Source organism: Lutra lutra, chromosome 18, assembly GCF_902655055.1.
Source record: "Lutra lutra chromosome 18, mLutLut1.2, whole genome shotgun sequence".
Classification (NCBI taxonomy): domain Eukaryota; kingdom Metazoa; phylum Chordata; class Mammalia; order Carnivora; family Mustelidae; genus Lutra; species Lutra lutra.
This window is the reverse complement of record NC_062295.1, coordinates 3,647,158-3,662,635: the sequence shown is the minus strand read 5'-3', so window position 1 is coordinate 3,662,635 and position 15,478 is coordinate 3,647,158. Positions and strand designations below refer to the sequence as shown.

At 52.5% G+C, this 15,478-nt stretch overlaps 1 protein-coding gene across 1 annotated transcript in view; it reads right to left on the bottom strand.

Annotated features, from left to right (window-relative positions):
- Positions 1-14,245, bottom strand: part of C18H16orf96 (chromosome 18 C16orf96 homolog) — a 46,723-nt gene extending 32,478 nt beyond the window's left edge. Inside the window, exons 1-3 of the mRNA XM_047714240.1 lie at positions 14,046-14,245; positions 11,843-12,231; positions 2,877-3,682 (exon numbers count right to left, since the gene is read on the bottom strand). Coding sequence (XP_047570196.1) covers positions 2,877-3,296 — 420 coding nt within the window. The 5' untranslated portion in view covers positions 3,297-3,682; positions 11,843-12,231; positions 14,046-14,245. The remainder of the gene's footprint in view (positions 1-2,876; positions 3,683-11,842; positions 12,232-14,045) is intronic.
- Between the last annotated feature and the right edge of the window lie 1,233 nt (positions 14,246-15,478).

Here is a 15,478-nt window from a genome sequence, read left to right as displayed (position 1 = left end):
CCAGGGTCCTAGGATTGAGCCCTTCCTCCGGCTCCCTGCTTAGTGGGGAGTCTGCTTCTCCCTCTCCCTCCGCCACTCCCCCTGCTTATGCTGTCTCACGCTCTCTCTCAAATAAATAGATAAATGAAATATTTTTAAAGTAAGTAAATAAAACTCCGGTTCTGGGCAGGGCCTGTGAGCCACTGGCTGTGAGCCACTGAGAGGTGAGGGCAGGGCCTGGGAGTCTGCAATTTTGGGAGTGCGACACAGGTGGGGCTGGTGCTCCAACAGGCTCGGAAGCCAGGTCGGAGCCTCCCGAGGGGGCTTCAATGACAAGTACATACTGCGAGCAAGGGGAGCCCAGATTTCCTCCCTCGGCAGTTCTCAAAGGGGGCGACTTGGCCCCCAGCCGGCATTTGGCAAAGTCTGCAGACAGTTTTGGTTGTCACCACCAGGGGTCGCTCCTGGCACCTGGACGGTAAAGGCCAGGATTGCCATCCTACATCCAGTGCACAACAGTCTTCACCCCAGACAATTATGCGTGAGCACAAGGAACGCTGCAACCCCAGTCCCTCTAGTAAGGACTTGTTGCGGTGCCCGAGCCCCAGATCTGGCAGTGTGCTAACCGTGCCTGTGGAGCCCTGCAAACCTTCTTTCAAGAGCCTCCTTGTTGCCAGCCCTAGTTTTCTGGGCACCATTCAGCCTGTCTGGGGTGGGTGCTAGGGCTGGCAGACTAGTTTTTCCCCACTTGGGGCCATCACACCTGAACAGGTGTTTGTAAAGGACGGCGGAGGACACTAACTCAGCCAACCCCAAAGGAAGGGGGCTCAGGGGCAGTTGAGGTGACCTGGACATCGACATGACATTGGGTCTGCCAGTCGGACCAGCTGGTTGGTGCACTTAGCTAAGCAGCTTGCACCATCCCAGAGCCGGCTACCATGGCAACCCCCTTGAAGGGGAGGGGCTGGGAGGCGGTCATAGTGGTAACCCCAGCAACCTCAGCCAGGCCTGGGGGGAGCACATTCTCTAACCCTAGGTGTGCAAACAGTCTTGTGAAGGCTGCACACCCATGTCCGACCTGTCTGACAGCCCCCTTCACGAGCTGGCTGGGTCACTCTGGGTACTGTGCATTCTAAAGATTTTCTTTATTTATTTGATAGACAGAGATCACAAGGAGGCAGAGAGGCAGGCAGAGAGAGAGAGGAGGAAGCAGGCTCCCTGCGGAGCAGAGAGCCCGATGTGGGACTCGATCCCAGGACCCTGAGATCATGACCTGACCTGAAGGCAGAGGCTTAACCCACTGAGCCACCCAGGCGCCCGGTGCTGTGCATTCGAGAAGCCTCTACCCATCAAGTCAGGCTGGGGGTAGGATGCTCGGACACTGTGTCCACGTTTCCAGCCTCCAAGGCCTCTGTAACCTGAACTGGGCCACCCGTGCTGCCTTGTCTCTAGCAATGATTCCCGTCTTCCAGTCTGTCTTGTCTGACACGAGCCGTGTCAGACTCCAGCTCTCTGCTCGTTGCTGCCTGCAGAGAATATCTTTCTTCTGTCCTTTTACTTCCCACTTATTGGTCTTTGAATCTAGAATGTGTCTCCTGTAGATGGTATAGTTAGATCATGCCTTTTTTCTTCTGGTCGATTCTGCCAGTCTGTGTGTGTGTGTGTGTGTGTGTGTGTGTGTGTGTTAACACGAAGAATTCAGTGGCATTCAGTACATTCACAAGGTTGGCAACTGTCACCACTATCTAGTTTACGGACATTTTTATCACCCTGAAGAGAAACCCCATCAGCAGTCACTCCCATAGCCCCCCACCTCCAAGCCCCTGGCAGACGCTAATCTTTCTATTGCTACCAATTTGCCTGTTCCTGATGTTTCATGGAAACAGAAGCATGCAGTCCTGTGTGTCTTGCTCCCTCACTGGGCACCTGGTTTAACCTTGGTCTGTGTTGCCCTGCCTCTCAGCCCACCTTGGCCAGACTGCACCCTCTCCCTGTCCCTCAGGGCTCCGGTGCTGAGGTCCCGGGCATCCCGGTTTCCCTGCTCCGTTCAAGTCTCTGGATAATACTAACAGTGACTGCTGATTGGACGCCCAGAACACCTCAAGCTCTGTGCTGAGCACCTCCCACACATGATGTGGTTTAGTATCAACCCCGAGCCAATCCTGAGAGGAGGAAACCACAGTCCTCCCCCGGCCCAGTGGGTAAGTGATAGCACACTCAGCAAGCCACCTTCCTATGCCTTTCACCGACTCTCTTGGCCCCTGGTTTGCACCAGCTTCCCATTTTCTGACACTGTGTGACTTCAACTGGGTTAACCTCTCAGCGCTTCAATTCCTCACCTGTAAGCTAGGGACGGGAACTGCAACTGTCTTACAGAGGTGCTGTGAAGATCAAAGGGGCTAACAGACGTAAGCCTCCAGCTCACCGGGAGCTTGGTGCTCCTTCTAGGGGATTCCCTGGGGAGGGAGCCAAACAGAGCCTCGAGGGTGAAGGGGAAGGAGGAGATTAGGGAACCAGAGAGTGGCAGAAATTTGGTGTTTCCACTCTTTTCATCCCTGCAAAAGGAGACCTCATAACCACTAGCTATCCTTCCCCATTCCCCCCGCGGCAACTTTCCCCAGGTCCCTGGCAACCACCAGTCCGCTCTCTGTCTCTACGGATTTGCCTGTTTCACACAAACGGAATCATACCATATATGGCCTTTTGTGTCTGGCTTCTCTCCTCAACACTTGACAAAGGACACAAGCTTGGAGCTTTGGTTCTGCCTGACTCCAAAGCCCCATTCCTGCTCCTGCGTCTGGGGACAGCCCATCACAAGCGGTATACGGGAACAGGGGGTAAGACGCCTGGGAGGAGAGCAAGGAGGGCAGGAAGCTTCTGGAGGCCAGGTGGTTTACCTTTGCCGTGGCTTCTTCATTGCCCTCCACCATCTTCCGGAGCTTGATCAGGTGCCACAGGTCCTGGGCGGGCTGGCCCCCGCCGCGGCTTCTCCCCAGCAGCTGGGCAGTGGAGGGCAGGTCCTGCAGCGCGGCGAGCTGGCTCTCCATCTTGTCGACGCGGCTCACCACGTGGTCAAACACATTGCTGAGCCTCTTCATGGGGCTGAGGACGGGCTGGGCGTCCGCTTCCCGGGGCATGAACACGGCTGGCGAGGACTGGAGAAAGTCCTCGTCTCCCGAGAGGACCTTCTTGAGCTCGGCCATGTGGATGTGCTCCAGGATACCCTGAAGCAGGACGTGCAGAGCCTTGAAGTTCACCACCCCGCACTGCGGGACGGCGATGTTGACCAGCTCGGAGAACGTCAGCGAGAAGCTCATCCCGCTGGGAGGCTTGGCGGGGCTGGGCTTCTGGGCGTCCGTGGGGACGAGTGGTGGCTTTCAGAGAACCCACCAGCTGTCCGGACAGGTCCCCTGAGGCCCGGGGAGGCGGCGGGTCATGGCAGTCAGGGAGAAAATGGCCCCTGTCCCAGCCAGAGCCCAGATGAGAGCTTCTGGTTGCTAGGACACCAGAGAATGTGGGTGAGTGCGCATGCTTCCGAGAGCCCGAGTGGGGCCCGGTGGGCGCTCAAGGAGAAGGTGCTGGGTGTTTGAACAGACGGACGTCAGCCTTTCATTTCAAGCCCTTCTGTGATGGGAGACTGACGACCCCTTCCAAGAAGCATGCAGCGAAGGTGATGGGGAGGCATCTCGCTCCTTAGAAGCCTCTAGAATTGGGACAGGAGAGAGTTCTTGGAGTTGGGAGAGCCTGGGTTTTGAGAAAAGAGTCTGAAGAGCAAAGCTGATCTCCAGACCTGCTGGCAAATGCCCCACAGGTGTTCAGGTTTCTGGAGGGGGTCGGGGAGGGGGTCAAAAGGGGAAGAGGCAGCTGGCTTCCCACAGGTCTGAACCAGGCATGGCACTGCCCACGGTGGGGTGGGGGGTCCAATGAGGACCCTCTTGCCAAACCTTGCTCTGCTGCCCCCTAGAGCCAGGGCTCTGGAACACCCCAGTGTCCTGAGGACACTGCTGGGAGCCAGGGGCTGCAGAACTGGGAAACCACTTGGGGCCCCAACTCTGGGCCCACCCCACCATTCCGGGCACGATACACAGCGATTATATACCGTGGGTGGCAGGAGCCCCGCTCCGCAGTGTCACTGGCTAAGGAGCAATCTCCCCCAGCTTCCCCCACAGAAAGCGGAGCGCCTGTCCACCCTGGGTTTATGGAGATGAGTGCGTGCCTCTTTGTCAACAGTGGCGTGACCTGCGCAAATGACTTAACCCCCCTGAGTCTCAGCTTCCCTGCCTGCTAAATTGGAAATAAGCCCTTCCACGTGAGGTTGTTGCCGGGAGGGGCAGAGTGTGCGTGTGTGTGTGTGTGTGTACACACAGAAATAATACATGTTGGGGCGCCTGGGTGGCTCAGTGGTTAAGGCCTCTGCCTTCGGCTCAGGTCATGATCCCAGGGTCCTGGGATCGAGCCCCGAATCTGGCTCTCTGCTCAGCAGGGAGTCCGCTTCCCCACCCATCTCTCTCTCTTCCTGCCTCTCTGCCTACTTGTGATCTCTGTCAAATAAATGATCTTTTTTAAAAAAAATTGCATTACATTAAAGGAATTTGCCCATCTCAAGAGGTAAGAAAACACACACAGACCCACTCCTGCTGGGAAAAACGGTACTGATGTCCCCAGCTCAGTCTAGATCCCACTTGGATACTTTTTTTTTTTTTTTTTTTTGGTAACAGCTTTACTGAGCTATAATCCCCACACCATACCATCTGCCTATTTAAAGCATACAATCCTGTGATTCTAGTAGGTCACAGAGTTGTGTAATCACCACTGCAGTCAACGTCAGCACATCACTCTAACAAGGAACTCCGTACCCATTAGCACGCGCTCCCCTATCCCCCGCCCCCCGGGGCCTGGCACTCATTAACCTACTTTCTGTCCGTACAGATTTGCCTCTTCTGGACGTTTTGCATAAATGAAATCATCCCACCTGTGGCCTTTTGCAACTGGTTTCTCCCCGCATCATGGTTTCCAGGCTCACCCACGCTGCAGCAAGGGTCGACACTTTGTAGTACACTGTAGCAGGGGTCATTCCTTCCTAGGGTTGGATCCTATTCCATCGTGTGGACAGACCAGTTTTTAACCCGTCCACCCTCGGACAGACCAGTTTTTAACCCGTCCACCCTCGGATGGATATCTGGGCCAATTCTGCCTGTTCACTCTCGGGGACGCTGCTGCTACGGAGGGTTGTGCAAGCCTTCAGTGACTTGGTGTCGGCTGGGGCGGAACTGCTGGCTCAGACGCTGAGTCTGTGTTAACGCTTTGAGCGACGGCCAGACGGTTTCCACAGTGGCTGTAGTATTTTAAATCCTGCCCCCAGCTATGGGAGTTCCGACTTCCCTCCATCGACGTCACCCCTGTGACAGCCCGTCTTTGTCATTACAGCAGCCAGGGCTGTTGGATGCTCCTTGCTCCGCGGCCATCAGGCTCCTAGCCCCCTGCCGTGTACTCACTTATCCTGGGCATTCAGGACGCCTCTGGGAGACTCCCAGATGTTTAAACCAACCACCCCTCCAGTGGATCCCGTCTCCCTGAAAACGCCCAGAAACCTCGGGGAAGATGCAAGCACAGGCCGCGGGGGCCACTGTCTCTTCAAGCACATGGGCCAGCTGTGGTGCCCACGCAGGGGTAACGTGGACCTTTCCCATCCCAAACGTGTCTCTGACCCTAGTAGAAGTTATAAACGACACAAAGGCCATCCCAGAGAAGCAGGTGGAATGCACATTCATGAGCGGATCACGAAGCCCTGAATTTCTTGTTGCCAACCCAGCGGGGGTGGGGGGGGGACTCATGCTTAGACAGTCTTTCTTGCTGCACCTCTGTAAACGCTACATAAACACAATGGGTCAAGTAGAACAGTTTGTGACTAGGCTTTAAAAATCAAGAGCCATGGGTCGCCTGGGGGGCTCAGTGGGTTAAGGCCTCTGCCTTCGGCTCAAGTCATGATCCCAGGGTCCTGGGATCAAGCCCCGCATTGGGCTCTCTGCTCAGCGGGGAGCCTGCTCTCCCACCATCACCCCCTCTCCGCCTGCTGCTCTGCCTACTTGTGATCTCTGTCTGTCAAATAAATAAAATCTTTAAAAAAAAAAAAAAAAAAAAGGAAGAGCCACCAGACCCTCTAGGCAAAGCCAGCTGCACTCTGGGGCAGGTTTTCACAGCCTGGGATTGGCTATCGAGGCCCCAATCTTCAAGACCTAGTACCAGAGCCAGGAGCCAGGTTTGTTCCTGGTAAGGAGCAGCAACCCACAGGTGAGAGGCTAGAACAACTCACTCTGCAGGACAGGGGGAGGCCAGAGGGAGGATGTAACCCGAGCCCAGCTGCGAGGACACTCTTGGAACAGGCTCCTGGCCGGCAACAGTGGGCCCTGGCAAAGCTCTGGATACTGGAGACCAAGCTTCTGAGGACCAGCTGTGGATACCTCTGGCTACCCAGGGTGTGGAGGGAGTGAAAAGCATCTCCTGAATAGGGAACTGGCCTGGCACTGGGGGTCCTGGGGCCTCTGGGAGGCCTTTCATATGCTCCTGTGGACACCAACAACTTCACGGAATGCTAGCCCCCAAGCCCCCGTGATGGGCTCACCCAAACCAAGACCAGCAGCAATCGTGTCTGAAATCAAATAAAAACAAGCATGTTGCCCCCACCACAAATGTGACCAGACAGCCCCTGTCCAGGCTCCTAGGAGTGGCCACTGCTTCTTGACCTGCTGGAGCGTTAGGCCCCCTGCCTTCTACATGAGGTCGAGTAGGAGACCCGATCGCAGAATCACCTCCACTTCCTAACAGCGCCAGTCCTCAACACTCCCCCATTACCCAACACGGACCCAAGGTCAGTAAGCCCTTCTAACTTAACCCCCCCCCCCCCGACACACCTGGGGGCTCCTCATTGTGCTGGAAGACCTAACAATTCAAGGGCCACCCTAACGTCGTGGAGCCTCCCGGGAGCTCCTGGGTCCCCTACACTGGTCAGATGTGCCCCCCCAACCGACCGCCACCATTGTTGGGAAAGGCTCCCCACCCAGCTGGTTCTTCCGCCAGCCAGACCAGCCACACTCCAGGGAGGGGATAGGAATTAGAAACATACTAAAACAGGACAAAATGAGAGTGAGCGATGGGCACTCATTTCATCAGGCCGGGAGGGTAGCCAGCCCCCAACGCCCCCTCCCCCACCCCGCAAAGATACCCTGTGTGGCCCCTTCCACACGACACCAGCCACATACAGTATACACCACTGTATACTGGGTACGCAATGCACACATGCATAGCACCGATCTGCGCCTACGGACACACGGGAGTTCAGTCATGGTACATTACAGAATGGCAAGATCTGGGAAAGCTGTGTTTGGCGCCACAAAACCAAAACAGTCGTGACAAAACGCAAATAAATAAATAATAATAAAGGCAATGCATTAGACTTGAGAGGACTCATAAACTTTAAAGATTATATCATTTGAGGTCTGGGAATAAAACGCTTGTTATAGAAACAAAAGAGCCAAAGACCCGGCCGTTTGAGTGTAAGAGGAACAGTGTGACTCCACAGGCTGTGCCTTACTTCCTGGAGGGACTGCTGTCCCCAGGAGGCGACCCTGCCCTTCGGTCACCAGGAAGCAGCAGCCGAGGTCCAATGGCAGAATCCCCAATCACACAGTTTCAGGACGAACTTGTCACTGGACATTCTTTGCACGGCTGACAGAAGCCAGAGGCCAATTAACATGATTGGAAATGACCATTAACAGTATTTTTCCCTCCCAAATAAACGGACGTCAACGATCAAATCCATTTTCTAAAGTGCCGTTTGTCCACTTTGCCCAGACAAGCCATTTTTCATGTTGCATAAATAGCTACGAAGGAAAGCTATGAAGAAAGTCCCCTTTCCTCTGTAGCTCCAGGAAGAACCCGGCGCCAGGGAGGACTGTGGGTGAAGGGTCAGAGTCCGTGGTGAAAGTGGGCTGTTTCTGGCTGCCTGCTGTCTGGACATTCTCCTTACTGGGGGAGGGGGAGGGCGGCAGGTGGGGGTGAGGGGTGAGCTCACCAGGAGCAGCAACCTGCCCCAATCCCATCAGATCTCCCCCGCCCCACCCACCTCGGTCTCCTTGGTGGTTAGGTGTGAAAAATAGACAAGGCAACTGCCGTTCCTGGTTCTGAAATGCAGGACTAGTATTTTTAAAAAAAATTTTTTTAAGAGAAAATCGTACCTGTACTGGCCCGCTGGAGGCTCTGGGGTTGGCGTATGGGGTTGGGTGACTCAGTCACCCAGGTGTCCCTTTTAAGCTTTAAGATCTGGTGGGTGAGTGTAGGGATCTACTTGTCCTGTTGCATCCCAAGACAAGTCTCATATGTAAGTTCCCTTTGCTATTTTTTTTTTAAGATTTTATTTATTTATTTATTTGACACAGACAGAGATCACAAGCAGGCAGAGCAGCAGGCAGAGAGAGAGGGGAAAGCAGGCTCCCTACTGAGCAGAGAGCACGATGTGGGACTCGATCCCAGGACCCTGAGATCATGACCTGAGCTGAAGGCAGAGGCTTAACCCACTGAGGCACCCAGGTGCCCCTGCTGTTATTATTTTAAGATTTTGTTTATTTGACAGAAAGAGTGGCCGACAGAGGGAGGGGGAGAAGCAGACTCCCTGCAGAGCAGAGAGCCCAATGTGGGGCCTGATCCCAGAATTCTGGGAGAGTGACCTGAGCTGAAGGCAGAGGCCCAATGGACTAAGCCACACAGGCGCCCCTCCCTTTGCTATTATTAAATCTGCCACCCACCCACTGGGAGTGGCCCGGCTCTTTCTTTGGTCTCTCCCTGCTCTCTGTGTATAGGGGCAGTTCCAGATGACACCACGAAAGCTCCCAAGAGGGCTGTGAACCTATGGTCCCCCTGTCCTTGTTCTGTTCCCTCCTGCCGCAGGGCCTTCGCACATGAAACATTTTTCCTGCCCATATTTATGAGGGAGAGGAAAGTCCTACTCATCATCCAGACCTCAGCTCAACCATCACTTTCTAAGGGAAGCCTTCCCCACCTCCTTGGTTGGGATAAATGTTCCCAACTCCGGGATCTTAGTACTTCTCACATCCGTCCTTCACCTGCTGGCATGGTCACTGGTGTGACTATTGGCTGAGCGCCATTCTCCCCCACTCCTCTGTGAGTACTTGCAGGCAGGTGTTGAGTTCCACGGGACGACTATGGCTTCTAGCAAGCACACAGTAGATGCTTAATGAATACATAGTAATGGATGACCTCAACAGAGTCATTTGTAAGAAAGCCTTTTTCCTAGGAAGGACCACAAACCGAGACATTTGCTTCTTTTGGCTAAACCTCCAGATCGGTGTAGAAGGGCTGATTTTTACTTTCTGCCTCAGTAATACTGAGCTGCTGCCGTCAACTCAGGTAGGGGCGGATGAAATAACCCAAAAGAGGCAATCGGAAACTATACTGTATGAGCCCTGGTAATGTGTTCAGGGAACCCCTGAACTTACAGTTCCTGAATCCAAACAATAATGCTGTAACACAAGGGTCACCCCTGTTGATTACTACTGTTTTTTCTCCACTTGGAATACACCATCCCACTGCCTTGGGGCCTCTGTTGTTCCCACGGATAAGTTAGCTGTTAATCTTATCTGTGTTCCCTGGGGCACCTGGGTGGTGCATTCGGTTGAGCATCCAACTCTTGGTTCCCGCTCAGGTCAGAATCTCAGGGTGGTAAGATCAAGCCCCCTGTCAGGCTCTGCGCTCAGCACAGAGCCCACTTGAGTTTGACTCTCCCTCCCTATCCCAGGCACTCTGTCTCTCTCTGAAATAAATAAAATAACTCTTTTTGAAAGATCTTATCTGGGTTCCCTTGTAGGTGATGTAGGTGATTTTATCTCGCTCTTTTAAGACTTATTTATTTATTTGAGAGAGAGAGAGAGAGTGAGGAGAGCGCATGAGAGGGGGAAGGGTCAGAGGAAGAAGCAGATTCCCTGCCAAGCGGGAAGCCTGATGCAGGACTCCATCCCAGGACTCCGGGATCATAACCTGAGCCGAAGGTAGTCACTTAACCCACTGAGCCACCCGGGAGCCTCTCTTTTGCTCTTTTTTTTCTCTCTCTCTCTCTCTCTTTTTTTAAAAGACTTTATTTATTGATTTGACAGAGAAAGAGGAAATCACAAGTAGGCAAAAGAGGCAGGCAGAGAGAGAAGGGGAAGCAGGCTCCCTGTTGAGCAGAGAGCCCAGTGCGGGAATCGATGACCTGAGCTGAAGGCAGAGGCTTAACCCACTGAGCCACCCAGGTGCCCCTTTTGCTGTTTTCAAACTTTTTTCTTTGTCTTATCTTTTAACTTATGATGTATCTGGGTATACAGGCATACAGGGCACGCAGTATATGCACCTGGGTATACAGCTCTTTGCAAACTCCTCTTTATAGTTTGTTGAGATGCTTGGATATTTAGATTAATGTGGGGTTTTTTTGCTTTGATTATATTTAGGAGTTTGGGGCACTATTTCTTTAAATATTTTTTCTGCTCCTTTCTCTTTTTCCGTCCTGAAACTCCCATTACACATATGTTGGTGTGCTCAAAGGTGTCCCACATTTCTCTGAGGCTCTGTTCAATTTTTCTTCATTCTATTTTCTCTCTTTTTCAGATTATGTAATTTCTCTCAATCTACCTTCAAGCTCTGTAACCGTCCCTCAAAACAATGTACTGCTTAAAATATCACCCATGAGGAATTGTACTAGCCTGGCAAGCATGGTTAAATGTTATCTTAAGAAAAACATGCATTAGTAGGGGCACCTGGGTGGCTCAGTGGGTTAAGCCTCTGCCTTTGGCTCAGGTCATGATCTCAGGGTCCTGGGATGGAGCCCCGCATCGGGCTCTCTGCTCGGCAGGGAGCCTGCTTCCCTCTCTTGCTCTGCCTGCCTCTCTGCCTACTTGTGATCTCTGTCAAATAAATAAATAAAATCTTTGAAGAAAAGAAAAGAAATGAAAAACATGCATTAGCAACAGGTCTCTGAGGGAGAGGATGATTTACGTCTTGGAAACTGAGCAGCCGGGAACACCTGGCCTGCTCAGGGTGGAACGTGGCCTGCTTCAATTTTTGATGTCATCTCCCCTGCCTCAGAGACAGCCTACCGTTAATCAGTTAATCAAGATAATCCCCTTAAATGTGCTTGCTCAACTATAAATTCCATACTGCTTGACCATATATATCCTACTCTCCTTATCTGTAAGATTTGTAATCAATGCATAACTCATATTCCTTTTTTTTTATCTACAAGGCATATGGTTAATGTATAGCCCTCTTCTGCTTCTTTGTTGATAGTTATCTTGTATCTAATACATACGGGACGACAGTCTTCTCTTCGGTCCACCCCTGCTCCCTCTCTCTTGCAGTTGACTTGTTTGTGCCTCATTCTTCTCCCGTGCGCCGCCGGAAGCAGCAATGCTCATTTGTTCTTTCCTCTGCCAGTTCAAGCACTCTCGTTTCATAGATGAGGAAATGAGGATCAGAAAACTTAAATAACTGGGGCACCTGAGTGGCTCAGTGGCTTGAGCGTCTGCCTCCAGCCCGGGTCATGATTCAGGGTCTGGGGATCAAGCCCCGCATTGGGCTCCCTGCTTAGCGGGGAGCCTGCTTCTCCCTCTCCCTCTGCCCCCCAGCTCGTGCTTTCTCTCCCTCTCTATCTCAAATCAATCAATGAAATCTAAAAAAAAAAAAAAGAAAGAAAAAGAAAAAGAAAACTGAAATAGTTTACTGAAGGTCCCAGGCAGCTCCTAGGTGGCAGAGTTAGGACATGAACCTAAGATCTCAGGTCTCACCCTTCCTGGCACTTACTCCATAGTTTACTCACCCAGGAAATATTTACTGAATGCCAGCTATGTGGCGGAAACTATGCGAGAGGACAGAGAACACCGAGCAGACGAGAATCTTGCTGTCGTGAGAACGGCGACTACGTCAACAGACAGGGAAACCAGGTACCTTCGGTGATGTACGTGCCACGAGGAAAATCAGACAGACAGCGGGTGCTGCGGGCAGGTGCTCCGGGAGGCCTGTCTGCAGACGTGACATCTGAGCCGTTACCTGTAGAGAGGATGTCCCTGGAGCTCCTTCAGGACAGAGAGCTTTCTGCTATTTTTCTGTCTCTCTAGCACCAGCACCGGGAGCCCAGCACGCAGGAGGGGCTGAGGTAATGTTCTCTAACTGGATGACGACGCCAACGGAGGGGTCCACTCTCAGGGGCTGTGTGAACAATAGAAATGTTACCAAATAGACGGTGACACTGATATCATTCAGGGTTCCCTTTGGAATCATTTAGCGTTTAAATCGGAGGGTCTGGCCATGCCAAGGGTGGGCGAGGATCTGATGAGCAGAGCTCCCATCTTTTGGTGGTGTGCAAACTGGGAGAAGCACTTGGGGAAAGTTTGTGGCGGGATCTGCAAAGCTGAACGCAGGCAGACCCTATGACCCAGCCACGCTACAGTGTCTGTGACAGCCATACCGTAATAGCTAAGAATTCCCATCTGCAAATTCCCCTGATGCCCATAAGCGGCACAACAGACGACCACACTGTAGTCACACGACGGACGGTCCTACGGCCATGAGCGTGAACACGGGCAGCCATGTGCACCACACGGATGACTTTCACTGATATAAAATTGAGCAAAAGCAGCTATATACAACAGAGCTCATACGGTATGAATCCATTTCTATAAAAAGCACAAAAATGGAGAGCACTATCTTTGCTGTTAGAAGTTAGGAGCGTGGTGGCTGTGCGGTGATCTCATGCTTGGGAGGCAGACTGCTGGGAAGTGGGCACACTGGCGTGTTTGGTTTGTGAAAATGCATGTGCTGGGTGTGCATTTCTGATAAGGGCCCTTTTCCGTATCAAAGATCTGAGAAGCTGCCCCCGTGACCTAACAATGTGGGGTTCACACGGGCCGCAGGCTCCCTTGCTGTCCCGTGCTGGATGTGAAGACGGATCTTTATGGAGAACAGGCCTGCGTGTGACAGTTTCCTCCTGGTTCACACCATCTCTGGAGAGCAGCTTAGGGAGCGAGGAGACCACTGGTCTAGGGTCACGAGATTTGGGGTCTGCCAGTCGCAGGCTCTGCACCTCTGAGCACCTTCCACTCTCTGCTCAGATTCAGGCAAGAGTGCGCAGGCTCCTTGTGGGATGGAGGACAGGTGTGAGTGCGGAATGCTTAGCACAGTCCTTGGAGCAAATAAGACTTCTTTGCGGCGGGGGGGGGGGGGCAGTGAGTGGAAAGGGGCACAGAGGAGGTCTCTGAGGGACGGTCACACTCTGTGTCTTGACCTGGTGCATTCTGAACCAAGAGTGAGGTTCGTGAAACTCCATTAAGCTCAACACGCTAGACATCGGCCCTTTTCTCTTGCGTCTCAATGTAGGAGGGAGGTCTGGTTTAAACTCCAGCCCAAGAGAGCTAAGAGGGATGAACATTGCTCCGGGCACTCCCTAATGCAGGCTCCAAGTCCGGGAAGGAAAGGCACGCCCGGGAGCCACACCGACCCTGCACCGCGGTTTGGCCAGCAGATGGCACTGGTTGTAGACAGGTCAAAGGAGCTCCCGCTTTTCCCACCTTAGGACTGTTTTCGGTAAAGCCTGGGAAACTGGGGTCCAGCCCCTGTGAAAGCAGACAGGTTTTCTTCCAGTGGCACCAGGAGGATCTGGAAGCAGGGGCCAGCAGAAGGACCACGGGGGCTGTGTGGGGCCCCAGGCGCTCCAGCTGACCCAGCTAGGGTATAATCTGGACTAAAAATAAAGTGGGGCTGGGTTTGCAGTCCAGGTGTGAGTACAGGCGTGAGGCTCGGAGGCTGGAGGAGGAGGCAGATGACGTGGAAGCAGCCTTGTGGGTGCGTCTGTGAGAAGGGGAGGCGTCTGCAGAGAGCAAACACTCCAGGGGGAAAGGTGAGATCAGCAGTTACATTGCAAGACCACAAGTGACAGCTCCCAAAGCCTCCTAGGACAGTCGTGAGCTTCTGGTCTCAGATGCACCCCATGAGGATTCTACAGCAAAAAGCATAGGGAACATTACCCTATCTCTCTACACAGGCATGGCTGTGTCTTATGGCGTGTCTGATTCTTCCTGAGTTGCTTTGGGTATAGTGTCTCGCTGGTTAGTAGTTTGTTTTGGTAACCGCTTTAACGTATAATCTCCATTCACCCATTCTGTGGTTTTCGGTATGTTCTCCGAGGCGAGCAGCCATCATGACAGTCAATCTTTGAACGTCTTCATCACCCTGAAAAGAAAATCTGCACCCATTAGCAGTCACCTCCCCCCCTTTCCCCTGCACTACCCCAGCCCCAGGCAATGTTGATCTGCCCATCCCTGCGGATTTGCCGATCCGAACATTTCCTACAAATGGAATCCTACAATACGTGGTCTCCTGTGATTGGCTTCTTTTGCTCAAGCATGCTGTTTTCAATGTTCATCTGCGTGGTAGCCTGGATCAGCCACAATTTATTTATTTATTTGTTGGTAGGTTGTTTCCACTTTTCCAGCTTTAGTGAACCTGAGCATTCGTGCTGAGTATGAACAAATGCTATGGACATTTGTGTATGGGTTTGTGTGTGGCCATATGTTTTCATTTTCTTGGCCTTATTCTTAGGAGTAGAATTGCTAGATGACTCTGTTTAATCTTCTGGGGAATATTTGCCTTTCTTTCTTCCTTCCTTCCTTTCTTTCTTTCTTTCTTAAGAAAACTCTATGCCCAACGCAGGGCTTGAATTTACAACCCTTAGGTCAAGAGTTACATGCTCCACCAGACTGAGCCAGCCAGGCACCCCTGCCCTTAGTTTTAAGTGCAAATACAATTTAATCATCTCCTTTTTATTCCTTGAGTCTTCTAACAGCAAGTGAGAGATGATAGTTCCCTTTTTGTAACCAGGGGAACCGAGGCGCAGGGCACTCTCAGGTGAGCGAATAATAACCGTGTCCAGTGCCATTCCTTCCTTACAACAGCGCCAGGAGGCCGGCCTCGTATTTATCCCCATTTTCTGGTTAAAAGATAGTATCCTGAACAAAGCCATACAGCGGTGTGATCCGACACTTGACCCCAGTTCTATCTTACTCAGTTTTAGGCTTTCGCGGGCTCTTAAGCCCTCTGCTATTCGGTGGACTCTGGAGGGTCGCTGAACCTCCCCCAGCCTCTGCCTACGTGACCTCCGCTGCACAGAATACTCCTTGCACTTGGACGCCATTTTAAACAGCAGAACCACCCACAAAAATGCAAAAAGCGTGGCATGAAACATAAATGAGACGTTTGTTTACAGTATGAGAGCTAAAAAACTAAGGCACGATGGTGCTTGATTTGACCTCGGCTTGGACCCTCCAAAACCTAGCGACTAAAGCCTTTCCCATTCCGGGCACGTCCACGGAACGCACAGCACCTAACCTCAGTGAGCTCCGGCTGAATAAATGAAGGAAGCTGCGCCTTGCTCCGACCGATGCCCTGGTGCTGCGAGGGC